Below are 26,291 nucleotides of genomic sequence, written 5' to 3'. Positions count from 1 at the left end.
GAACGTCGTTGCAGAGAATTTGAGAAGAGGTTGAGAATGAAGATTTTATTTAAAATTTTCAAAACATGATCCGGAACTATGACCGTCTTGTGGAGGCGACGGCACATGTAGAGATTATAGTGTAGGCCGAGGAGAAGAGGCTTCAGGCTTTGAGGCCAAGAGTCGCAGGGGGACTCTAGATTTAGCAAGAAAGACAGGGGCTCTGCTTTATCCTAGTCCCAACCATAGCAGACTAGGTCTACTTTTCCATTGCCTAGTGCTGGCCTGGGAAAGAATGCTCCACGTAGTTTCTCATTTTTCAAGTGTAGCTAGTATCACAAAGCCAACGCATGCCTAGAGAAAAGGGGAGGACAGCAGATGTTACCACCACCACCACCTAACCGATCTCAGAGTCAGTCCCAAAGTAGGGGACAAGGGCCTACATGTTTTCAGTGCGGTCAATCGAGGCACATGAGGAGAGCTTGCCTGCAGTTGAGAGACGCATCTGGCGCATCAGGGTCGAGGCAAACTCAGAGCCACCAGCATGCTCATTCATTTCAGCCCACTCGAGCTAATCAGGTGGCCACCTTGGCTCAATCAGTACAGCAGGCCTGTGCTCAGAGAGATGAGCAGGTTGATTAGAGGCTACAGGGCGCGTGTATGCTGTTACAGCGTTGGAGCAGTTGCCAGGGTCCTCTGTTGTGAGAGGTAATTTTGCTGTGTTCAATTCGTTGGCTTGATTGATGCAGGTGCGTCACATTCATTTATATCTATTGCTTTTACTTCTGCATTGGGGTTAAAGGTTAATCAGTTGGAGTCTTCGTTGTAGGTTAAGTCACCAATTGAGGGTAGAGTAGCATTGAGGAAAATGTGCCGCTTTTGCGAGATTGAGGTCGCAAATCGTTGACTCTCTTTTGACTTTATCATCTTAAACATGCATACTTTTGATATTATTTTGGGCATGGATTGGTTGGCACACTTCCAGACTACTATAGATTGTCAGTGCCACCCCGTGTTCGTATGTACACCTACCGGGGATTGTTTCCATTTTCTGTGTGATTGGGGTGATGGTTCGATTCCTTTGTTGTTTGACCTTAAGGGTCAAGGAGGACTTAGTTTCTTTTTTGCCTTTTCCTTAGCCAGTGAGGGTAGCATGTTTCGGAATGATTTGCCAAGGGTAGTTTGTGAATACTCTGATGTTTTCCCTGAAGATCTTACCGGGTTACCATCTCATCGGGAGATTGAATTCTCCATTGACTTAGTGCATGGCACAACACCAATTTCCATGGCACCTTAGAGATTTGCATCCGTCGAGTTGCATGAGCTAAAGATCCAACTCCAAGAACTTTTAGACAACGGCTTCATTCGCCCTATTACATCACATTGGGAAGCACCAGCTCCATTTGCAAAGAAAAAGAATGGGTCCTTGTGGTTATGTATTGATTACCGCAAACTAAATAGAGTTACTATCAAGAACAAGTACCCTTTTACCCAGAATAGATGACCTATTTGACCAACTTAAGGGGTCTCGTTGTTTTTCAAAGATAGATTTGAGGTCAGGGTACCATCAGTTGAGGGTTAGAGAGGAGGACATCCAGAAAATGACATTTCGCACACGTTATGGCCACTATGAATTTTTAGTAATGCCTTTCGGTTTAACCAATGCATCAGCTTCCTTTATGGACTTGATGAATCGAGTCTTTTGAGAATTTCTAGACTGTTTTGTAGTCGTCTTTGTGGACAACATCTTGATTTATTCATCCTCTAAGGAGGAACATGAGGAACACTTGTGGATAGTCCTTGATTTGCTTAGAATGCACCAATTGTATGCTAAATTTGAGAAATATGAATTTTGGTTGACGGAGGTAAAATTTTTGGGGCATGTTGTGTCGGGAGAAGGGATAACGGTGGATTCTTCTAAAATAGAGGCTGTACAAGATTGGGAACAACCTAAGAATGCATTTGAAATCCGGAGTTTCCTAGGGTTAGCCGAGTATTATCGTCGTTTTGTAAGAGACTTCTCTAGACTAGCCGCACCTTTGACTTGATTGACGAAGAAGGGTAAAATTTGTGTGGAATGAGACTTATGAGAAGTCATCCCAAGAACTAAAAACTAGGTTGACTACCGCACCAGTTTTAATAATTCTCGAAAGGGGTTTAGGCTATACCGTTTATTATGATGCATCCCGAGATAGACTTGGTTGTGTGTTGATGCAAGAAAAGAAGGTTATGGCTTATGGTTCACAACAATTGAAAACTCATGAATAAAACTACCCCACCCATGACTTAGAACTAACGGTGGTAATTTTTGCATTGAATATTTGGAGACATTATTTGTATGGTAAGAAGTTTGATGTTTTCTCCGATCATAAGAGCCTAAAATATTTGTTTTCCCAAAAAGATTTGAATTCACACTAATAGAGGTGTATGGAATTTATGGAGGATTATGACTTTGAATTGCACTATCATCCAGGAAAGGCCAATGTTGTGGTCGACGCCTTGAGCCAAAAATCTGTGAGCAGTGTGGCAAGTATGGCCATTCGAGAATGGGATATGTTGGGGCGATATTGGTGAGTTTGATTTACATTTTGACGAGTCTAGTGAGGGTGCTACCTTATGTACTTTAATTGCACAACCCACCTTGATTAGTAAAGTCATAGAGGCACAATAGGGTGACCTTAAAGTAGAGGCAATCTGTGAGAGAATCTCCAACAAGAAAGAAGAAAAGGGTTTGAACATCCACACGGACTTGAGTGTGAGGTACTTAGATCATTTGTTTGTGTCGGAATCTTATAGAGAGGAGATACTCGGAGAATTTCATCACTCGCGCCTTGCAGTACATCTAGGAGGCACAAAAATGTATCATGATCTTAGCCGTCAGTTTTGGTAGAGGAGTAAGAAGCATGATGTCACTTTATTTGTTTCAAAATGCCTTACTTGTCAACAATTGAAAGTTGAGCACCAAAAGCTAGCGGGTTTGCTACAACCCTTACCGGTAGTCAAGTGGAAATGGGAGCATGTTACCATGGATTTTATAGTTGGGCTTCCTAGAACACAACGGGACAATGATGCTTTGGGTGGTTATTGACAGATTGACTAAGTCTACACACTTTATTCCTATGCGCACTGGCGACTCAGTTGATTATTTTGGCAAAGTTGTACATTAGAGATAGAGTCCGACTTCATGGGGTTCCGATCACCATAGTCTCGGATAGAGACCATCGTTTCACCGCCCGGTTGTGGCAAAGCCTTCAAGAGGCACTGGGAGCTAAGTTGACCTTTAACACAGCTTACCATCCTCAAATCGACGGCAGTCGGAGCGCACTATCCAGATTTTTGAGAACATGCTTAGAGCTTGTGTCCTTGATTTTAAGGGGTCATGGGAGAGGCACCTACCATTGATTGAGTTCGCCTATAACAATAGTTATCATGCAAGTATTGGGATGGCACCGTTTGAGGCCTTGTATAGCTAGCCTTGTAGATCACTAGTTTATTGGACCGAAGTAGGTGATGCACCATTGTTGGGTCCGGAGTTAGTTCAAGAGACAACCGAGAAAGTTGCTCTAATTCGAAAGAGGTTAGTTACGGCTCAAAGCCAACAGAAGAGTTATGCTGATAAAAGAAGGCGACCTCTATCCTTCGAAGTTGGTGACCATGTATTTCTTAAGATTTCGCTGAAACAGGGTTTGATGAGCTTTGGGAATAGTGGAAAATTGTCTCCAAGGTTTATTGGACCTTTTGAGATTTTAGAGCGAAATAGGGAAGTGGCATACCATTTGGCTTTACCACCATAACTTTCGGGAGTTCATGACGTGTTCCATATATCTATGCTTAGGAAGTATGAACCCGACCCTTCTCATGTACTTGATTGGGTTGACTTGGAGGTAGATGATAATGCCTCATACGAAGAATGACCGGTCCAAATATTAGATACCCGAGAACAAGTGTTAAGGGGTAAGACTATACCATTAGTGAAGGTGTTGTGGAGACACCATCGGGTTAAGGAAGCAACGTGGGAATGGGAGGAAGAATTCCGCTCCAAGTATTCGGATTTATTTGAGAACGCTTAATTTGTTGTAAATTATAAAATTCTCTTGGTATTTGGAATGAAGTATTTAAATTGCTAACTACTTGTCATTGTGATTGTTGTTGTTTTTAAGCATGAGAATTGTTGTAAAATTTTCACAATTGTTGTTAACCTCATGCTTGTGATTATCGTATTAGTTGTGGTTGGCATTGTGTCTATGGCCCCGAGAAACTATGATTTTAGTAATGGAATGTTAAGATTGAAACCTCCATACGATTGTTGAATCGTTATTGTAAGAGTTGGCCATGGTGTTGCTGACTACCCATGGTTAGAATTGTTGTGATTTTAGAATATGGAGTTTGCTATTTAAATTCCATGTTATTGGTTATAATAGTGATTGTTGAGTAAATTCTAGGATGAATATTGTCATTTGTTATACCATCGGGTTCCTTTGCCGTTGTTTGGGTTATTGAGGCTTTGGAGTTTCTTTTTGAGTGGTCTCTAAATTTCGGGGATGAAATTTCCTAAGGTGGGGAGGTTGTGATTATCTTGCTTTCCTTTAATTGTGATTACCCGGGCTATAACCCACCCCGTTTTCCTTTAATTGTGATTGTATTGCTTGTGTTTGGGGTGTTGAGATTCAATCTGAAGTCTTGTTGACCGTTTGAGTTCATCATTTTTGAAACTTCCCTTGGATCCTCATCTTTATTTCACTCCGGAGTTGAGTTCCGCTTGTTGTGGAAAGCATGTGATTGGATCAAGGGTGTCTCGGTTCAGCTAGTGCAATTTCTGGGTAGAAGGCAGGACCGCACATGCAGGGGCTTGGGTCGCATGTGCGGAAGTGAGGCCGCACGTGTGGTGAGGTGAGGCCGTCGATGGTTCAACACTGCTTTAAATGCACGAGCGCTGGGCAGGTGCGGAAAGTGGGCCGCAAGTGCAGGGATAGTAGCGCACGTGCGGAATGTACGTGCCCAAAAATTTTCTCTTTTTCTTTTCTTGGGCTGAGCGCCCACCTCACTTTTCTCTCATCCCTCTCTCTCTAAAACACATTTCTCCTCCTTCTCTCTACATTACTCACACCAAATCACGTTAATCCTTTGATATCTCCAAATCCATTAGAGCTTTGACCCTAGTTCCTTCATTAAAGTTGGAGAACTCCTCGAGAGCCACGTTTTGTGCAGTGGAGATTGGATTTCAACATTGTCAAATTTGGGGGTTTTCTTCTCTTTTCTTCTCCAAACCTTGAGGTAGGGATTTCTTAGAGTTATATATATATATATATATATATTTGCAAGTTTATACTTATGTGGAGCCTTTCCTTGTATTTGAACTTATGATTTTGGGTTTATGTACTCCAAATGATTTTTAAAGTGGGTTTTTCTCTATATTTTCCAAATCTTTAAGAGTATAAGCAATGGGGTCATGTATGTGTGTTGCTTGGGCAAGACCCTTTCAAAAATGGGGAAAAATCAAGTTTCGGTGAAACCTAGAAATTGGGGATTTTGGAAAATGTTGAGATATTATGAAATTCATGATTTATAAAGTATTACGATGTATAAATTGTTGAGGATTACCGTGTTTGTATTTAAATAAGGGAAATCTTGGAAAGATAAGAAATGTTTGATTTTGAAAGTCTGATACCATGTATATAATTGAATTGTCTTGAAGTGAAGTGAATAATTTGAAATGGTTGATTAACATGTGGAGGATGCATGTAAATGGTATTGTTATTTACCTCTTGATGGATTTAATATGAAATTACCTTGTGAAGAGGTATGGAAATTTTGATCACAATGGAAGATTGTGTGGTGGAAATTAAGATGGAATTATTCAAGTACATTGTTACATATTGCATTACCATCCCATTTCATTTATTATCATTGATTTCAAATTGCAATTGAAAACTATTGTTTTGAGAAAGGAATTATTTTGTGAAACAAGATCATTTTGATTTGTTTTGGGTAAACACGTTGGTAAGTTCGGATAGATGGTGTAGTTCGGTATTGGTTAAGTTGGCCTGAGTGTCCATGGTGAAAGATTTTCCAAAAGGCAAAAGTATGTATTTTGAGCATGACATGGCATTTGCATTTGCATTTGCATTTATCTCATAAGATTATGTAAAAATGTATATACTTTGTTAAGAATTTGCTACTGAGCTTAGTGTTCACCCTAGTGGATTTTGTGCAGGGAAAGATGTGGTGTTTCCGCTGAGTTAAAGGCGTGGAAATGTTTTGAGGGCATATGGCTCTTTTCTTTTATTGTTATTTTGACAAGCCAGGGCTTTACATGTATGGGTTCCGATAACCATTTTTGTGTAACCGGGCATAAGTCTTGCAATTTGTAGCCCATTAGGGCATTACTTGTATTTAAGTTGTGGTGCCACATGCTATAGATTCATGTTTTAGAAATGTTGAATGTATAATTGCATATGGAATCGCTTTTATAAATCTATGGTATGTAATGAACACGGGGCTTAGAGATTTAATGATGACGTTCGTGATGAGACTACATATGTACTTCATGAGCATATTTTCAAGTGGGGGTTATTGAGTTGGAAGACGATTTTTAGGGTAGGTAATTTAATTTATTGTGCTAAATATTTGTGAGCGTTACAAGTACAGAAATCAAACATAAAATATAATATAAAAAAAATAATTATAGGGTTTTGAAGAGACTCGCGAACAAATTTTGTAAAATCTTGTCTATTCATATACTTTTTATGTATGTTTTTTGTACTTCTAATCTCAAGAATGACATTGAAATAGTTTGTACTTCTTGCATTAGGTTCATCTAATAGCTTTAGCAGACACAGATGTAATAAATTTCATAACACAAAACACAAATAATTGTGAGACAAAGTATCTAAAAAAAAATGAAAGTAACGTTCAATGATAATATAGAAGCACACCTGAGGTTTTAATTGGAGGTATAACTAGATAAATCGCCATAGAAGGAGAAGACGAACCTTTATTTTACATCACAACAATTACATAACTCAATATATAATTTTAATATCTCTCATTCTTCCACACATCCAATTCTTTATCAATATTAGAATGAATGCATGAACCAAAAAAAGGGAACATTTGAGAAGACAAAGAGATGAGATTTGAAACCTTTCAATTGCTGAATTCTATTAATTAATAGTTATTAAGCTTCAATGGTTGGGTTTCTAATATTTGTTAACCATTAAAGCTTAGTTCTTTGGTTTCATCTTTATTCACTTGATAATTTGAGAGTGGATACATGTCAAGTCATTATACAAACACTTGGCACATTTTTTTAGCATTATTAATGAAATGCACAATATAATTTTTTTTTCTATTTTTTTCGCAATTGCAACTTATTATTTTTTAATAAGATTTTATATTTGATATACAAATTAAATAATATACAAATATATCTATATATTATATAAGGAAAAGGGGTTTTTAGGGAGAAGTCTTTTAGGAGTTCCAAACCCTCATTCTAAAATTATTGAATTTTCTTAATTTTAAACAATTAAGAAAATTTCCAATAGCTTGCTTCCATTTACCTTTTATTTTACAATCCCATATCAGGAAAAAAAAAGAAAAAGTGACATGTTTCACTTACATAAAGTGAATCTTATACTCCCATTTATATAAGAAAAATTAGATTTTTAGTGAGAAGCCTCATGATGAATATCTCATACTAATTTTTTTGATTTTCTTAATTTTAAATAATTAAGAAATCTTAATTGGCTTGTTTCAATTTAACTTTTATTTTACAATCCCACATAGAGGTTTTGATTTTAAAAATAATTTTGTATGAGGTTTTGAAATTCACATAATATCTCTCCTTAAAAGTATTCTTTTGTAAAATATATAGATATATTGATAATCTCAACGTCACTCTTCCTGCTCCTTAATACAAAAATTATGAGATAATTATGATAATTTTAAATTTGTATTTAAAACTTATAAATCATGGGATAGATTATCATAATTTTAAATTTATATTGTGTCAATTTTAAATTTAAATTAATAGATTGCTTTCTATATTTAGTGACAGTTTAAATTTTAATAAAATAAAATTTAAAAGTTTTAATTAATTAATTTTTGTGTAAGCTGGTTGGTCTTTTGACCTAACTGGCTAAGCTAATTTGTTTTTGGTTTGAATGATTTGCTAATTTAATCGTGATTTTAGCGGTTTTACCAAAATATATTGGTTAGATTTGTTTGATTCGAAATAAACTGAACAACTGAGATTGCTTGATTAGAAATAAATTTCTCGTCCAAACAATTGTTAATTTTTATTTTACAATCCTACATCGGGAAAAGAAAGAAAAAGTGAGTTATTTCATTTATATAAAGTAAATCTTATGAAGGGGGTTTTGAGGGAGAAGCCTTCTAGAAGCTCCGAACTCTCATTTTAAAATTATTGAATTTTCTTAATTTTAAACAATTAAGAAAATTCTCATTGGCTACCTTCCATTTACCTTTTATTTTATAATCTCACATCGAAAAAAAAAAAGTGAATTGTTTCACTTACATAAAGTGAATCTTATGCTCCCATTTATATAAATTATTGAATTTTCTTAATTTTAAACAATTAAGAAAATCTCCATTGGCTAACTTCTATTTAACATTTATTTTACAATTTTACACCAGGAAAAGAAGGAAAAAGTGAATTTTTCACTTACATAAAGTGAATCTTATGCTCCCATTTATATAAGCAAAAGGAGATTCTTAGTGAGAAACCCTATGATCAATATCTCATACCATTTTTTTTTTTTTTTGATATTTTTAATTTTAAACAATTAAGAAAATCGTCATTGGTTAGCTTCCATTTAACTTTTATTTTACAATCCCACATAGAGGTTTTGATTTTAAAAATAATTTTTTTTGAGATTTTGAAAATCTTATAATATTTAATTTTAAAATAACTAGAATCTCACATCGAAAAAAGAAAGAAAAAGTGAGTTGTTTTACTTATATAAAGTGAATCTTATACTCCCATTTAATATTGTAGTATTATGCATATTTCAGTTCAAGATGGTTTAAATTTTAAAATAAAATTAAAAAGTTTTAGTTAATTAATTTTGTTGTAAATTGATTGGTCTTTTGACTTAGCCGATTAGACTTAATCGTTTCGATTTGACTGATTCACTGGTTTTATCGCGATTTTAGCTGTTTTATCAAAATATATTGCCTAGATTTGTTTAATTTGAAATAAACTAAGATTGACCTTATTAAAAATTGAACAACTAAGATTGGTTGATTAGAAATGAACTTCCCATCCAAACAATTGTTAACTTTTATTTTACAATCCCACATCAGGAAAAGTAAGAAAAAATGAGTTGTTTCACTATATAAATCTTATGCTCCCATTTAATATTGTAGTGTAGTGTATGTTTCAGTTCGAGGCAGTTTAAATTTTAAAATTAAAATAAAATTTAAAAGTTTTAATTAATTAATTTTTGTATAAGTTGATTGGTCCTTTGACCTAGCCGATAGGGTGAATCGTTTTCAGTTTGACTGATTCGCTAGTTTAACAGCGATTTTAGCGGTTTTATCAAAATATATTGATTAGATTTGTTTGATTCGAAATAAATTAAAGATTGACCTAATTAAAGATTAACCGGCTAAGATTGCTTGATTCGAAATAAACTTCTCGCCCAAACAATCGTTAACTTTTATTTTACACAATTCTACGTTGACAAAAGAAGGAAAACGTGAGTTATTTAACTTATCTACATATTATATAAGGAAAATGGGGTTTTTAGAGAGAAGATTCCTAGGAGCTTCCTCATTAAAAAAATTCTCATTGGCTAGTTTTCATTTAACTTTTATTTTACAATTTACATTGGAAAATTTAGCGATCCCAGTTTTCCCTGTTGTTGTTTAACTATAATCCGGACTTGGTTTCGTAGATTTGTTGTTGTCCTATTCTCATTGCAGGCCTTTACTCTTTGTATTTGAGTCTTGGGTTGTGTTAGGCAGGTTTGAAACAGGTTGGTTGAACTTAGAAACCTAGAGTTGATGCCCAGAATTTGGCCTTCACGCTCGAGCGGGGATTTTGACGCTCAAGCGGGCCCTTCGTCGTTGCTTCTCCGCTCGAGCTGGCGTTTTGACACTCGAGCGTGGATTCCCATCTCCCAGTATTTTCCTCTGCAGGTCTTCGTGCGCTCGAACGGGAGTTTTGACGCTCGAGCGTAAAACTTTGATTTTTGTTCGTCCGCTCGAGCGGGGAGTTTGACGCTCGAGCGGGGACCTAGTCTGCAAAACTCCTGGAAGTGTGCAATCTACGCCCGAGCGGCTCTTTCTGCGCTCGAGCGTGAGTCTGTGTCTGACGCTCGAGCGGGGGTTTCCACGCTCGAGCGGGGAGTTGATTATATCAGTCCGTGAAATCACTTTTTGAATCACTTTTTCACACCCGTTTCTCTCTTACTTTTCCAAAAAAAGCCATTTGAGAGCTCCTCTCTCTAAAACCATAACTTCTCTCTAAGTATTGATCTAGCTAGGGTGTTTTCCTCACCTTTGGTCTTTACAAAAGTTGGGTTGATCGTCGAGGGCTTTCCTTTGATCCGAAAATTTCAAGTTTTGGAGCACGTTGAGTTCCGTCATCTTCTTCCCTTTAGCCCCGAATTTGAGGTAGGGATTCCTACTCACTATTATGGCCTTCAACATAGATTATTGGTAGTTTGATAAAGTGTTGAAGTTGGTTGATTTTGGGACTTAGGGTTTCATAATAGTATAAACAAGGGTTTGTTATTTTGATTCTTAAACATGTATTTTGGGTCTCAAAATGATGATTTGAGTGTTGGTTGTTGATATTTGAACCTATGGTTAATATTGAGAGTTGGGGGAGAAAGCCCTAATTTGTGTATTGATTAATTGATATAATTAAATTTGGGAAAGTTATGGATTTGTGAAATTGAAGTGAATATAATGAAATTGGCTCATTATTAGATGGACTAGTGGAGTTGGATTTATTCATCGCTCATTTGTGAAAATGTTGATAATTTTATCTGTTGGAGCTTTTATTATCTGTTTAGAAATAATTGTTTGGGCTACCGGTGGAGGGTAGTTTCGATTGTTGTAGACAATGCATGAGGATTAGGCAAACTAAAACTAATCGAATGGACGTGTCATAGAGTGTGACTGTTGAATGAATACATTAACTTTATGTATTGATTGATTATGTATACTACCAATGTGTATATATATATATATATATATATATGTTGTTTTGTGTGAACGGTTTATTGGAAGAAAGGGGCTGGACCTCTAAACCAAACGGTTTATTGGAAGAAAGGGGCTGGACCTCTAAACCGGAATTTGATACAGCTCATATGCTTATCTATTGAAGTGTTGATACAGCTCATATGCTTATCTATTGAAGTGTTGATATAGCTCATATGCTTATCTGTTGAATTGTTGATATAGCTCATATGCTTATCTGTTGAATTGTTGATATAGCTCATATGCTTATCTGTTGAATTGTTGATATAGCTCATATGCTTATCTGTTGATTTGTTTGTATTGCTCATATGCATATCTAATGGGAAATGGGAAATATTTGACATGAGTTACTGTCTCATCTAGACTGTTGGCTAGGTTCTGAGCCGTAGTTGAATTGTAAATTGGATAAGAAATGGATAATGAAATGAGACATGAATGCAGTGGTCTTGTAACGAAAGTGGAGTGTGAATTGATTGGTGTGAGTTAAACGTTTATCAATTGCTAAAGTCTTAGTTATTGCTCATACTGTGTTTAGCATATCTCTACTGGGCGTTGGCTCACCCTATATGGGATATCATTTTCAGGTACAAGTAGCATGCCACCTCCAAGGCCATAGCTTGGATGGAGATGAGAGTTGAAGACTCCTTTTTTTATTCTTTTGTTTGTATTAAACACGTGTACCAAGCCTTGGGCTTTCCTTGTATAGAGTTAGTACTTGTTTTGTAATCAAGTGTTGACTTGGAAAGCTATAAGCCCTTAGGGCATTTACTTTTGTTGTTAACATGCAATATTGTTGTAAGAACTACTCTGATGAATGGAAATGTGTTGATTTCTCTTATCTCATTGCATGTCTAGAGTGTTGGGTTTTGTGTACTATTATGAGGCCGTTACAACTTGGTATCAGAGCTTACCGGGTTCGAATACTTTGGGTACGTGGGAAGTGATTAGTATCACAATGGGTTTGTCTTGCTTGGTTAGAGACTTAGATGTAGTGTTATGTGATTATGTGATAACATGTTTATGTGACTACTTGGGTATGGGATTTAATTTCTAGGATGTTGATTGAATCATTGGGTTTCTAGGAGTCTTGTTGGAAGAGCACTTGATCAATGCTGTTTCTAACCGAAACTCTAGTAACGCCTTGGGACTATCATCATCCAGAAATGAAATTCGTAAGTGCTTATGTGTTTATGTGCTTACGTGGAATGAATTACAGCTGTCCATCGTGTTAGGACGCTAGTGAAATAGTTTTGGCACCTTTGTTGTTGTGCTAATATCTTTGTTGCTTTTACTAGGATGCCTAGACGAGGGAGTTTTGATTTCCCTCCTTCCACACGGGAAGAATTGCGGAAACATTTTGTGGAGTTACGCCAAGGTACCACACCTTTGGTGCAATTTGAAGCATGGTTTGCCAATCTGTCAAGGTTTGCCCCGGAATTGGTGAAGACGGAGGAATTACGTTGTTCAGAGTTTGAGAGTAGGCTGTGCGATAGCATCCGGGAAAAGATCGCGGGGTCTTGGCATAGGAGTTACAGTGTGCTTGTTAGGGCTGCGACTCATGTTGAGGTAGCGGTGCTAGGGAGATGGGTGTTGGCCGGGCTAGGGAGGAAGTCATTGCAGAGACTCCTGCGGTTTATAGGTACTCCAGGCCTGGTAAGACGTGGAGGCGAAAGTATGCTCAGTCCCGGGTTAAGTCCTTCTCTTCGTCAGGGATTTCAGACTCTTTTGTTGAGAGGTCCAGAGAGGTTCAGGCATCAAACCAGCCTCAAAATAGGGAGTTTGTTAGTTGTTTCAAATGTGGTCAGTTGGGCCACAAGTATTCGGTTTGCCCACAGAGGAAGAGGGCAGGGCTGGCAGTCCGACCAGTAGTTGCACCGCCTGAATCTTTTAGCCAGCCAAATTTTAGGCCGATCGAATGCCCAGTGGGGAAGCAGCTATTGGGCCCTCCATCAGCTCAGGCTTTGAACCAGCCTCGTGCTAGTGAGCCGCCTACTTGTTGGATGTGTAATCAGCCAGGTCATTTCAGCCGTTTCTGTACTCAGCCAGGGGCTACTTTGGGGGTTTTACAACCTAGTCGGGTCCAGCCTTATTTGACTGGACAGGGGCAATACCGTTTTGGAGAACAAACAGGCCAGATTTCGAGGGCCTCGGGAGAGTCGAGTTCCCATGCCCCAGTTGGGGAAGTCCGCAGTTGTTCCAGGTGTGGCCGGCTGGGGCACACCAGTAGTTCTTGTCCGTGGTTCGTAAGCTCGTAGGTCATCTTGGGGTGGAAATGACCAATTTTTGCGGTCCAGCGAGGGACGGTAGTGGTGGTAATACCGATAGGGTGGTTTTGTTTTGACTAATCCACTTTGTAATCGGTGAATTATCGTTTTGTAATCATTGGATTCTGTTGTGTAACCAATGTGTTTTGGAAATGTTGGAACATCAAGGCTGTTTGTTTCTATATATATATGTTTATATAGCTATGTGTATCAGTACTCATCTATTTTCCTGAAATGGGCAGATTAGAGCATGTAGTGACTCTAAAAGTTTTATTGACGTAATGGGTTGTTGTGAGACCATAAAATTCTCGGTAATAATGCATTCATATGCATGTGATATAGTTTGGGAAAAATGAGGGCTGATGAGCCATGTTTTCAAATTTGAAAGGATTACGGAGAGATGCGTATCCCAATCAGGATTACTAGGAGGCGAGAACAGTATACTTGTCGGGTGTTCAAAATTTCATTAGTGTTATCTAATCGATCTTATGTGCGTGAAAATGATGTTGATCCACTGTCGCGGGAATTCCTCGAGGGGATGGGAAGTGTGTGATTAATACTAGGTGTAGCATGTATTTAACATGGGGTCTTACGAGGGCATAGTGCATAATCTTGTTAGGATTAGACTTGTACCTTCGTGGTAGGTAATGTTGCCGAATTGGCATATGTATTGGTTGGTTGTTTCGATTAAAGGAGTGTTGGCCCCTATAGGAGGGTATGGTTATTAGCATCGTGGAGTGATGTGTTGTAAGCAGCTGGTGCTATATCTCGGGTCATAGTATGTAGGTGTTTCCTAAGTTTTTCGAGCTCCTTTATTAGGATAAAATGTGATAGGTTTGTACCTTAACACTGGTTAGGTCGAAGATGCTATCGTAAGGGTTGATCGGGTGTAAAGCCTGTGGTTAGGGTGTGACCCATGAATAGAGTCACAATGGTATGGTGTCTGCAAATGGAGATGTGGGTTAATAGCAAGGAGGGTGAGGACCTTTACTCTGCTGGATAGTCAGGATGGTGAGTTTTTGAAAGCCTTGTCGGCGTCATGTTTTGGTGTCGGGGTTTGATGCAAGACAGTTGTTCAGTTATAGTAATGGCGGGTGGTTGGGCACGTAGACCTAGTGTCTTGGTTGTGCTCTCAGGATGAGTGATAAATAGGAAGTGGAATAAAGGGTGGACCCTATGGGTCATTGTCGGACGAAGATGTTAGGTTTGATTGTGTTTAGTACGAACGGTTACTTAGTAGTGTAAATGTCGTGGTGTGGCAAACCCTGTCAATTAGCTCTGTGCGAGGAAAAAGGGTAAGCAAACTCTGTTACTACAAATTCAGTCGAGGTGGTGGGTGAAATCCCTAGATGAGGAAGTTTTGCATAATACGATGCGTGTTAGTGTATGGTTCACATGTCGTTAGTAGATGATGTATAGAAGAAGATTAATCTTAAGGAATCCCAGGTGAATGCCTCGGTGAGGCTTTAATATGGTTACTGATGGGAGTGTGGTTTGAAGTTTGAAATTTGGTTTGAGGTTTGGTAAAGCTAGGTCACTTTGGCATAAGTGTCCGTCGTTCAGTTTGGATAGTGGTAATACGAGTAAGGGGGTGAAAGTGTGTGGAGTAAGTGTGGCACACTGTTAGAGTCGTTTCGACTTATTCAGTCTTGTCTGTGCGGTGTAAGGCGTGGGGTGTATAAAGTTATCCCTTTTGTTGCGGCGTTGTTGGGAACTTCTAACGTTTAGGAGTCCCTATTGGGATAATATATATATTTTTTTGGGAATTGCGTCATTATCGTGAGTATGGCGGGTTTTGTGGGTGATTATGTTGTAATTCGCTTGAGGGAAATTGAGCACTCTTTGTGAACTAAAATGATCTTGAATCGAAATGTGGGTTTGCGATCCTTACTTTCGGAAAATAATTGGAGGAAAATCTCTAAGTTCGGCTGTGGCTAGTTGTGTGTCTGGGACAAGACCTTGAAATTTTTTGGGGGTATTAATGTGCTGTAATGTGGTTCCTTACCCTTGCTTCGTCTTGCGTTCCTGTTTTGTGGAAGTCGACTAGAAACTTCGTGCACAAACGTTTCTCATGTTTCCTGCGTTGGGGTGGTGAGTACTAAATACTGATGAAAGTACTGTCGATAGTCGAGGCGCCGTGGAGGTCTCAGAACACTGTAGTGGTTGCGTGTGGCTTACTATTATCATTGTTGTCGGGTCTTGGGGAATGGGACCCTTCCATTAATAGAGGTGTTGTGGGAACATAACGGGATTGGGAAAACCACTTGGGTGAGTAAATTTTAGATCCGAGAGATATATTCGGATCTATTTGTGGATGTTTGAGCATGTGTTATAGTTTTGTTGTGTTGTTAGGCTTTAAGAGCATTGAATATGCCTTAAGTTGAAAAACATTGCATACGTTGAATGTGTTATAGAACTAGAGAATATATCATGAACATTGACGATGATATGAACTTGTGAACCATGTATTTTGGGAATTCTTAGATCTGAAGAAATACATGTTATAGCAAATATTGTAAATTGCTTCTTGAATAGAGATAAAGTGACCAGTAATGGGTCAGGTTGTTGAACATTGAATTGTAAAATTGTTGAGGAATTTCAATGGGGAGTCCTTGGCAAACAAATAGTAGGTGGTCACGTGTTTTGAGTAACACCGTGCTTATGAAAAATGTTTACAAAACTTTTAAATTTCGCATGGAAAGTGCAAGATTTATTTCGGAATACTAACATGGAAAATTTAAACATCTTTCAGAAATGTCTCATGAAACAAAAAAAAAATGATTCTTCTTTTATCTATGCAAACGACTTACTTCGGTCGTGTTGTTGGGAATTATGCATGTTGAGTAGTGACTTAGCTTGGGGTGCTAGTCGATGGGTGGTGAATTGTTTCGGGGAAGGTTTGGTTTTGTTAAGGCCTTCATGCCTATAGGGTTGTCGTTTAGAACGTGTTCCCTTGGTTAGTCTCTTCCTTAGTAAGAATAAATCGAAGGTTTGTTGTGAGAGTAATTTCTTTCCTTGGGGCTCGGTTATTGAGTGCTATGTGATCCATTGGCCTTGTGTTTTGGCGTTTCCCTAATTTCGGGGACGAAATTCTTTAAGGGGGGAGGTTATAGCGATCCCGGTTTTCCCTGTTGTTGTTTAACTATAATCCGGACTTGGTTCCGTAGATTTGTTGTTGTCATATTCTCATTGCAGGCCTTTACTCTTTGTATTCGAGTCTTGGGTTGTGTTGGGCAGGTTTGAAACAGGTTGGTTGAACTTAGAAACCTAGAGTTGATGCCCAGAATTTGGCCTTCACGCTGGAGCGGGGATTTTGACGCTCGAGCGGGCCCTTCGTCGTTGCTTCTCCGCTCGAGCTGGCGTTTTGACGCTCGAGCATGGATTCCCATCTCCCAATATTTTCCTCTGCAGGTCTTCGTGCGCTCGAGAGGGAGTTTTGACGCTCGAGTGTGAAACTTTGATTTTTGTTCGTCCGCTCGAGTGGGGAGTTTGACGCTCGAGCGGGGACCTAGTCTGCAAAACTCCTGGAAGTGTGCAATCTACTCCCGAGCGGCTCTTTCCACGCTCGAGCGTGAGTCTGTGTCTGACGCTCGAGCGGGGGTTTCCACGCTCGAGCGGGGAGTTGATTATATCAGTCCGTGAAATCACTTTTTGAATCACTTTTTCACACCCGTTTCTCTCTCTTACTTTTCCAAAAAAAGCCATTTGAGAGCTCCTCTCTCTAAAACCATAACTTCTCTCTAAGTATTGATCTAGCTAGGGTGTTTTCCTCACCTTTGGTCTTTACAAAAGTTGGGTTGATCGTCGAGGGCTTTCCTTTGATCCGAAAATTTCAAGTTTTGGAGCACGTTGAGTTCCGTCATCTTCTTCCCTTTAGCCCCGAATTTGAGGTAGGGATTCCTACTCACTATTATGGCCTTCGACATAGATTATTGGTAGTTTGATAAAGTGTTGAAGTTGGTTGATTTTGGGACTTAGGGTTTCATAATGGTATAAACAAGGGTTTGTTATTTTGATTCTTAAACATGTATTTTGGGTCTCAAAATGATGATTTGAGTGTTGGTTGTTGATATTTGAACCTATGGTTAATATTGAGAGTTGGGGGAGAAAGCCCTAATTTGTGTATTGATTAATTGATATAATTAAATTTGGGAAAGTTATGGATTTGTGAAATTGAAGTGAATATAATGAAATTGGCTCATTATTAGATGGACTAGTGAAGTTGGATTTATTCATCGCTCATTTGTGAAAATGTTGATAATTTTATCTGTTGGAGCTTTTATTATCTGTTTAGAAATAATTGTTTGGGCTACCGGTGGAGGGTAGTTTCGATTGTTGTAGACAATGCATGAGGATTAGGCAAACTAAAACTAATCGAATGGACGTGTCATAGAGTGTGACTGTTGAATGAATACATTAACTTGATGTATTGATTGATTATGTATACTACCAATGTGTATATATATATATATGTTGTTTTGTGTGAACGGTTTATTGGAAGAAAGGGGCTGGACCTCTAAATCAAACGATTTATTGGAAGAAATGGGCTGGACCTCTAAACCAAACGGTTTATTGGAAGAAAGGGGCTGGACCTCTAAACCGGAATTTGATACAACTCATATGCTTATCTATTGAAGTGTTGATACAGCTCATATGCTTATCTATTGAAGTGTTGATATAGCTCATATGCTTATCTGTTGAATTGTTGATATAGCTCATATGCTTATCTGTTGAATTGTTGATATAGCTCATATGCTTATCTGTTGAATTGTTAATATAACTCATATGCTTATCTGTTGATTTGTTGGTATTGCTCATATGCATATCTAATGGGAAATGGGAAATTTTTACATGAGTTACTGTCTCATCTAGGCTGTTGGCTAGGTTCTGAGCCGTAGTTGAATTGTAAATTGGATAAGAAATGGATAATGAAATGAGACATGAATGCAGTGGTCTTGTAATTAAAGTGGAGTGTGAATTGATTGGTGTGAGTTAAACGTTTATCAATTGCTAAAGTCTTAGTTATTGCTCATACTGTGTTTAGCATATCTCTACTGGGCGTTGGCTCACCCTATATGGGACATCATTTTCAAGTACAGGTAGCATGCCACCTCCAAGGCCATAGCTTGGATGGAGATGAGAGTTGAAGACTCCTTTTTTGATTCTTTTGTTTGTATTAAACACGCGTACCAAGCCTTGGGCTTTCCTTGTATAGAGTTAGTACTTTTTTTGTAATCAAGTGTTGACTTGGAAAGCTATAAGCCCTTAGGGCATTTACTTTTGTTGTTAACATGCAATATTGTTGTAAGAACTACTCTGATGAATAGAAATGTGTTGATTTCTCTTATCTCATTGCATGTCTAGAGTGTTGGGTTTTGTGTACTATTTTGAGGGCGTTACAGAAAAAAAAGGAAAAAATAATTGTTTCACTTACATAAAGTGAATCTTATGCTCCCATTTATATTAATTATTGAATTTTCTTAATTTTAAACAATTAAGAAAATTCTCATTGGCTAGCTTCCATTTAACTTTTATTTTACAACCCACAGTGGGAAAAAAAGGAAAAAATGAATTGTTTCACTTATATAAAGTGAATCTTATGCTCTTATTTATATAAATTATTGAATTTTCTTAATTTTAAACAATTAAGAAAATTCTCATTAGCTAGCTTCCATTTAACTTTTATTTTACAATCTACATTGGAAAAAAAAAGGAAAAAGTGAATTGTTTCACTTATATAAAGTGAATCTTATGCTCTTATTTATATAAATTATTGAATTTTCATAATTTTAAACAATTAAGAAAATTCTCATTGGCTAGCTTCCATTTAACTTTTATTTTACAATCCCACATCAGAAAAAGAAGGAAAAAGTGAATTATTTCACTTACATAAAGTGAATCTTATGCTCCCATTTATATAAATTATTGAATTTTCTTAATTTCAAACAATTAAGAAAATTCTCATTGGCTAGCTTCTATTAAATTTTTATTTTACAATCTCACATTGAGAAAAAAAGAAAAGAAAAAGTGAATTGTTTCACTTACATAAAGTGAATCTTATACTCCCATTTATATAAGCAAAATGAGATTTTTAGTGAGAAGCCTTATGATCAATATCTCATACTAATTTTTTTAATTTTCTTAATTTTAAACTAATTTTAAACAATTAAGGAAATCCTGATTGACTAGCTTCCATTTAACTTTTATTTTACAATCCCACATAGAGATTTTGATTTTGATTTTAAAAATAATTTTGTAAGAAATTTTGAAACTCATAATATCTCTCCTTAAAAGTATTCTTTTGTAAAATATATGGATATATTGATAATCTTAATATCACTCTTACTGCTCCTTAATATAAAAATTATAAGATAATTATGATAATTTTTAATTTGTCTTTAAAACCTATAAATTATGGGATAGATTATTATAATTTTAAATTTATATTATGTCAATTTTAAATTTAAATTAATAGATTGCTTTTCATATTTAGTGACAGTTTAAACTTTAATAAAATAAAATTTAAAAGTTTTAATTAATTAATTTTGGGCAAAATTACACTAATTGTCCCTGTATTTTACCTCTTGTGTCACTTTGGTCTCTGTGTTTTCAATTGGCTTGATTTTAACCTTTCATTTTTAATTTCGTTTCATTTTGGTCCAATTGTTAATACCGGTTAAAATTATTGAAGGAAAACAAACAGGTGAAGGGCAATATGGACATTTCACTACGCTTTGCTTGTTTCACCCTCTTCTTCCTCTTGGACTCTCTTCAACAATCATCTACCACCATTACCTTCCTCCACCACCAAAATCGTCCATAGCCAAGACAACTTTTGTAATACATAGACGAGTTCGGAGACAGAGCCGAGTTTGTGACCGTTAGTCCATCTCTGGTCTTCCCAAACCCTCGTCTCCGAACAGCCTACATTGCTCTCCAAGCTTGGAAAGAAGCTATATTCTCCAACCCCCAAAACCTCACAGCCGATTGAATCGGATCTGATGTTTGCAACAACACTAGAGTTTTCTGCGCTCGAGCGCCGGACAACTCCTCAATCTTGACCGTCGCCGACATTGATCTCTACCACAGCGACACCACTGGGTACCTCCCGAAGGAGCTCAGACTCCTCACAAATCTCGCATTGTTTCACATCAACTCGAATTGGTTCTGCGGCACAATCCCTCACAAGTTCAAGAACTTGAAACTCATCTTCGAGCTCGTTCTCAGCAACAACAGGTTCGCCGAAAAATTCCTTCGAGTGGTTTTGAAATTGCCGAGTCTGAAGTTCTTAGATCTTCGTTTCAACGAGTTTGAAGGCAATGTCCCGAAAGAACTTTTCGACAAAGATTTGGATGCGATTTTTGAAAGATAAACTTTACAATGGCTAAGTGATTGGTGATCCCGTGAGGGTATTTATCACGCAAGACGGAATAATTCGGAAGCAAAGATGGGTCTTGATATGCTGGTTTTCCAATGGATTTGAATATTTAAAATAAAAACATTCTACCAATGTATTTATAACCACAATGGCACGCATTTGCTAAAGGTCACAACCTTTGGAAACAATGCACCCATTGTGTTCAAATTTGACTTACCAAATCATTCTGTTTTCTTGTGGGAAGAGATACACCTGCCAATTGGAAATGATCAAGTATGGAGAGGCACACCATATTATGATGTGGTCACATTTAATCTAACAATTTTCATTAACCATAATCGATTCCAATTCGAGTTGCCGAACAATTTCGGGAACTCGCCGGTGTCGGTGATAGTAGTGGCGAACAACAAGTTTCACAAATGTGTGCCGGCGAGTTTAGGGAACATGTCGAAGACGTTGAATGAGATAATACTAATGCAGAATGGGTTGAGGTCGTGTTTGCCGGTGGAGATTGGGTTGTTGAAGGAGTTGACTGTGTTTGATGTGGGTTTTAACGAGTTGATGAGGAATTTGCGAGAGACGATTGGGGGGATGGTGAAGTTGGAGCAGTGGCGGTGGTGGAGTGAGATTGATGATAGACGGTGGAGGAGGAGGAAAAAAAAAAAAAAAAAGGTGTTGTAGAGATGGAATAGGGTTTTGTAGAGATGGAATAGGAATGGTTAGGATTGAAATGTCTGTTTTGCCCCCTCAAAGATGATCACATGTGCGCATAATTATTTTCTGGTAAATTTTTTAACAGAGATTATTGATTGGACCAAAATGAAACGAAATTAAAAATGAAAGGTTAAAATCGAGCCAATTGAAAACACATGAACCAAAATGACACATGAGGTAAAATACAGGGACTATTAATGTAATTTGCCCATTAATTTTTGTGTAAGCTGGGTTGGTCTTTTGACCTAACTAATTAAACTAAACCATTTTTTGTTTGAATGATTTGTTGGTTTAACCGTGATTTTAGCGGTTTTACATGTTACGATAATTCTTCCTTACTCATTAAATTTTTAAAATTTCTTTAGTAATTATTTCCCTTTCAAAAACCAATATGACAATTTTTTAAAAATTCATATATTTTTATACTAAAATAGTGAAATATTAGAACTATGTCATTTTTTTATAACAAAGCATAATTTTAATTATTAATTGTCAATACAACAATTTTAATCTATCTATACTGTATGTTATTGTAGTGACCTTCATCCTCGTCTTAGTCATGTTCATGTGCATCTTCATGTTTTGTTTTGTTAAGCTTGCACTTGTGGTTTTGACTTGTTTTGCCTAAAGTAAGGGTTCCATCTTGTTTTGTACCTATGTGTTTTGACTTGAGTATTGTTTGTACGTCTTGTCCCTTGCTTGGTGTGTGCAGCCGAGGTCATCTTAAGCGTAGGTCACACCTTTGGACCTTTTACACCTAGGACCATCTTGGAACTACCTTGGCTGACCTCCACCTTCACCCTGGCATATTGGCCGAGATGTCGTCATCTAGGCCGAGGTGTGCATCACCTAGGCCGAGATGTTATCATCTAGACATCCTAAATCTTTGATCCTTGCACCCGGTGATCTTGTTCCTGGATTGGTATGACCTAGACCGAGGTGTGGCACATCTAGGCCGAGGTGTGGCACAGCTAGGCCAAGTGTTAACCTTTCTAGCCGAGATCATTGAGACCTTACTTGCCGAAGTCTTGTCCTAATCCGAGGTCCTTACCTGCCGGAGTGCCTATGTCACCTTACTTGTTGAACACCCTTTATCATGCTCTTGTCTTGTCATTCAGTCACCTTTTTTAGGAAACCCAATCCAGTAGTGCCACGTGCCCCAGCAGAGGGTTAAGTCAACCGGCAGTGGAAGAAAACATATCATTGTGTGTCATATTTTGCATGGTAGAGAGAGAAGCTCTAGGAAGAAGAGGAAGAAGTTCTTAGAGTGAGAATAGATTTCCAAGCTTGATCTTTAGAGTTTGAACCGTTGGATTCATGTTTTGAGGTTAGATTCTTGTTCTGCTCTTGTTGTTCTTTATGTTCATCCAACTACATTGTATGATCTAGCATGATTCATGAGCCATGCATTGCTTTGAAATTCGGTTTTAGGAAGAGAAAATGATGTTCTTGTGTTCTTGAAATAAAATCATGTTTTGATCCGAAAGTTTGTAACAAGATCCATGTTTTTGTGTTTGTTTTCATAATATCTTCAAGTATGGGTGCCAGGTCCATCTTTTCGAACTCATCTCATGAAATCTCAGATTTTGAATAAAGAAGTTATGATTTTAGCATTCATGTTCTTCATGTTCTTGTCCTTCATGTTCTTCAAAGGGAAACCCAGGTTTTCCCGACTTCATTTCCTCGAATGTGGTCATTAGGGCCATACCTCGGCAAAGGGGTGTGAGACCTCAGCCAAGACCTGGTTGGTACCCAGCATGTTTTCCCCGAGACGAAAGACAGTGTTTTAACTTCCAGCATGTTTTGCTTTGACTTGACCTAGTTTTGAAAGAAATGCCGAGATCCTTTCCTGCCATGTAAAGCTTGTTCTAAGGGTGCATTTCATATCCATCTTGAGCATCTCTTCTTGTCTTCTTGAAATGCATTCAATGGAATTTATTATGTGCTTGTAGGCCTTGGATCCTTGCTTGTAATCCCCTCACCCGAAGAGCTATGTGAGTGGTATTTTTAATAAAGTTACGTTATAAAGTTTTGATAAAGCCTTGATTCGTTTCGGAAAAGTATTTGATCAAGCTTGAATGATTGTCCCTAGTTTTGTATCTAGCATTATATTGTTTGGATGACATTCTGGGAAAGTCCTTAGTGCCAGGGGACTATAATGCAACTGCACCCTTGTTTTGAAAGTCCTTAGTGCCAGGGGACTATAATGCAACTTAGTGCCAGGGGACTATAATGCGACTGCACCCTCGTTTTGCCACTACGGTTTTTTGCGTGGGTTTGTTTGTCCGGAATGTCATCCCTTGTACTATATTGATGCTAGTAAGCATCCCTTGAAGCTTTGAAAGATTTGACAGATGGATTTGGTTCATCCTTTGATTTTGTACAAGATATGCTATGTATTATTTGATAAAGATCTTGATTATCAGTCATGCAAACCTTTATTTTTAATATCATTCACTGGGTATCCAAGCTCACCCTCTCCTTATATATATGTAGGTGACGAGCAAGAAGGCGGTGACGCCTAGATGTGTTTTGCATGATGTTTGGATTCATACTTTTGCTAGCATCTTGAAGATTATGCTTCTTGGCTTTGTATTTCACCCCTTTTGTATATGTCGGCTTGAGAAGCCTTTTGATCAAGATGTAATATGTACTTTATTTTTATCTGTATTCAAGTTCTAGACCATGTTAAGGTGTATGTCATTCATTTAATCTATGCACAGCTCTTATGGACTAATTAGATTGAAATTTATTGCTTTCGCATATGTAAGCCCCATATGTATACTTTGTTTGTGTGTGAATCCTTGTAAGTTAGCCTTTGGTAATCTTGGATTACTGGTCATCACGGCACCGTTCTACTAGGGGCAGAATGGGGTCGTGACAGTTATAGTAAATGAACATTTGAAACAAAACTCTTAAACTTATATATAAAATTTCATTTATGAGAGGCAAAATATTAAAAATTAAATATAATTATCGTATTTTGAATAAATAATATTTTATTTTATCCCGTGCATAACACAGCTGATATGCTAGTTATTAAATATACAAATTGCAACCTGTATATTTAATATACAAATTATTTTTTTTAGCTTTTTTATAAAAATAATTTAATAATCTCATCACTAACCATAGTATCCAGGTGAAGTTGAAAAGTGTAGCAGTAGGTATGAGATAAGTCAAAAAGGCTTGTGGGTTGAAAGAAATCAATAAATGCTGAGTTTTTTTCTTTTAAATAAAAAAATTAAAAAATTAAGATTGGGATATTGAAGCACTCACAAGGCTTGTGGGTAAAAAATCTCATTTTTCTTATATAATATATATCTATATATAGATAATGAGATTACATAACACAACATGTTTGTTTGGAGGGATTGAAGTGTGGGATTGGACTAATAGTCTATCTGGACTAATAGTCCATTATTTGTTTCAAATTTTTTGCTCCGAACTATTAATTCCAAATTTGTTGGACTATTGCATTCCATGGGAGGGGGCACAAATCATGGGATAACTCATCCCATGGGATTAGGTTGCCAAATTACATTGTTGACCTTCTAGTATTAAATATCTTTTTCCTCATGGTATTAATTATACTTAAAAAAGTAGTCTCAATTTAAAAATAAAATAATTTTATTTAATTTTATTGTTGATTTATTTATTTAATTTTTTATAGATATTTTATTGATGTTTTATTTTAAAATTTTGTTGATATTTTATTTAATTTCATTATTTAAATTTTAATAGATGTTTTATTTAATTTCATTATTTAATTATTATTATTTTTAAAAATAAAATTTTTTAAAATTTTAATTAAAAAAATAGCACATATTTTTATTGATATTTTATTTATTTTATTTATTTATTTTTAAAAAATTATTTAATTGTATAAAAAATAAAATAAAATAAATTTTTATTTAATCTAACTAAAAATAATTAAAATATTAAAGACATGTTTAATATTGCTATTAGTTAGTAAATAATTGAAAATGATAAAATAGTCATTTGAGCATTTATCCTTCTCCATCATATCCCAAACAAACATAGGATTCATATCTTATCCAACCAAATAGTCCTTTCCTGACATCTAATCACACGACTAAACAAACATCGGATACATATCCTATCCAACCAAATAGTCCCAGGATTATGAATCCTAAGATTACAATCAGATGGATTTCAATCCTCCCTTATTCAGTTCGTCCAATCAAACATGTATAAAGATACTATCTTACATCACCGTCATAAAATATATCTTGCACCAGAATTCAGTTATGGTCCACTTAATATGTTATGAAATTAGGATGTATATTTTAAGAACAAATACAATACCAAAAAGCTCTTTGAGGAATGTAGTTTAATAAGGGACAAAATTTAACTACATTAGTAATGTACCGCGTCAAAGAAAAAAAAAAAGAATAAAAAGTCTTGTGTGATGTAATAGACTTCAAATTTGGAATAATAAAAATTTTCAACTACCAATCATTTGCAATTTTTGTTTAAGGAGGCTCAATAATTTCTTTTTTGATGAGCAATAGAAACTATATATGTATTTTGAATATTTGACTTATATATGTAAATAATGATAGAATTGTAATTCATGAAAAAAAACAATTGTTACTAAATAATAATTTTAAAAAAATATAAGCTTCTACTCAAGGAATATGAGCTTGTACTCGAGGAATGTATCTACACCACAAGTTTGTACCGAGATTTATAATCGAATT

General features: G+C 36.7%; 1 protein-coding gene and 1 pseudogene across 6 annotated transcripts in view; one reads left to right on the top strand and one right to left on the bottom strand.

Moving 5' to 3' along the window:
* LOC114281018 (disease resistance protein SUMM2) overlaps positions 1-26,291 on the bottom strand; it is a 48,330-nt gene that overhangs the window by 18,114 nt on the left and 3,925 nt on the right. For 3 of the 6 annotated variants that reach the window (XM_082916976.1, XM_082916974.1, XM_082916975.1), the window contains one exon: positions 6,915-6,971. The exons of the other annotated variants lie outside the window; for them this stretch is intronic. In XM_082916976.1, the coding sequence (XP_082773102.1) occupies positions 6,915-6,954 (40 nt within the window). In that variant the 5' untranslated portion in view covers positions 6,955-6,971. The remainder of the gene's footprint in view (positions 1-6,914; positions 6,972-26,291) is intronic. 6 annotated transcript variants of the gene reach the window in all.
* Positions 12,795-20,847, top strand: LOC114280993 (leucine-rich repeat extensin-like protein 4 pseudogene; annotated as a pseudogene).

Source organism: Camellia sinensis, chromosome 2, assembly GCF_055761805.1.
Source record: "Camellia sinensis isolate YWXY chromosome 2, ASM5576180v1, whole genome shotgun sequence".
Lineage (NCBI taxonomy): Eukaryota > Viridiplantae > Streptophyta > Magnoliopsida > Ericales > Theaceae > Camellia > Camellia sinensis.
The sequence above is the reverse complement of the archived record's forward strand: the minus strand, read 5'-3'. Positions and strand labels throughout refer to the sequence as shown.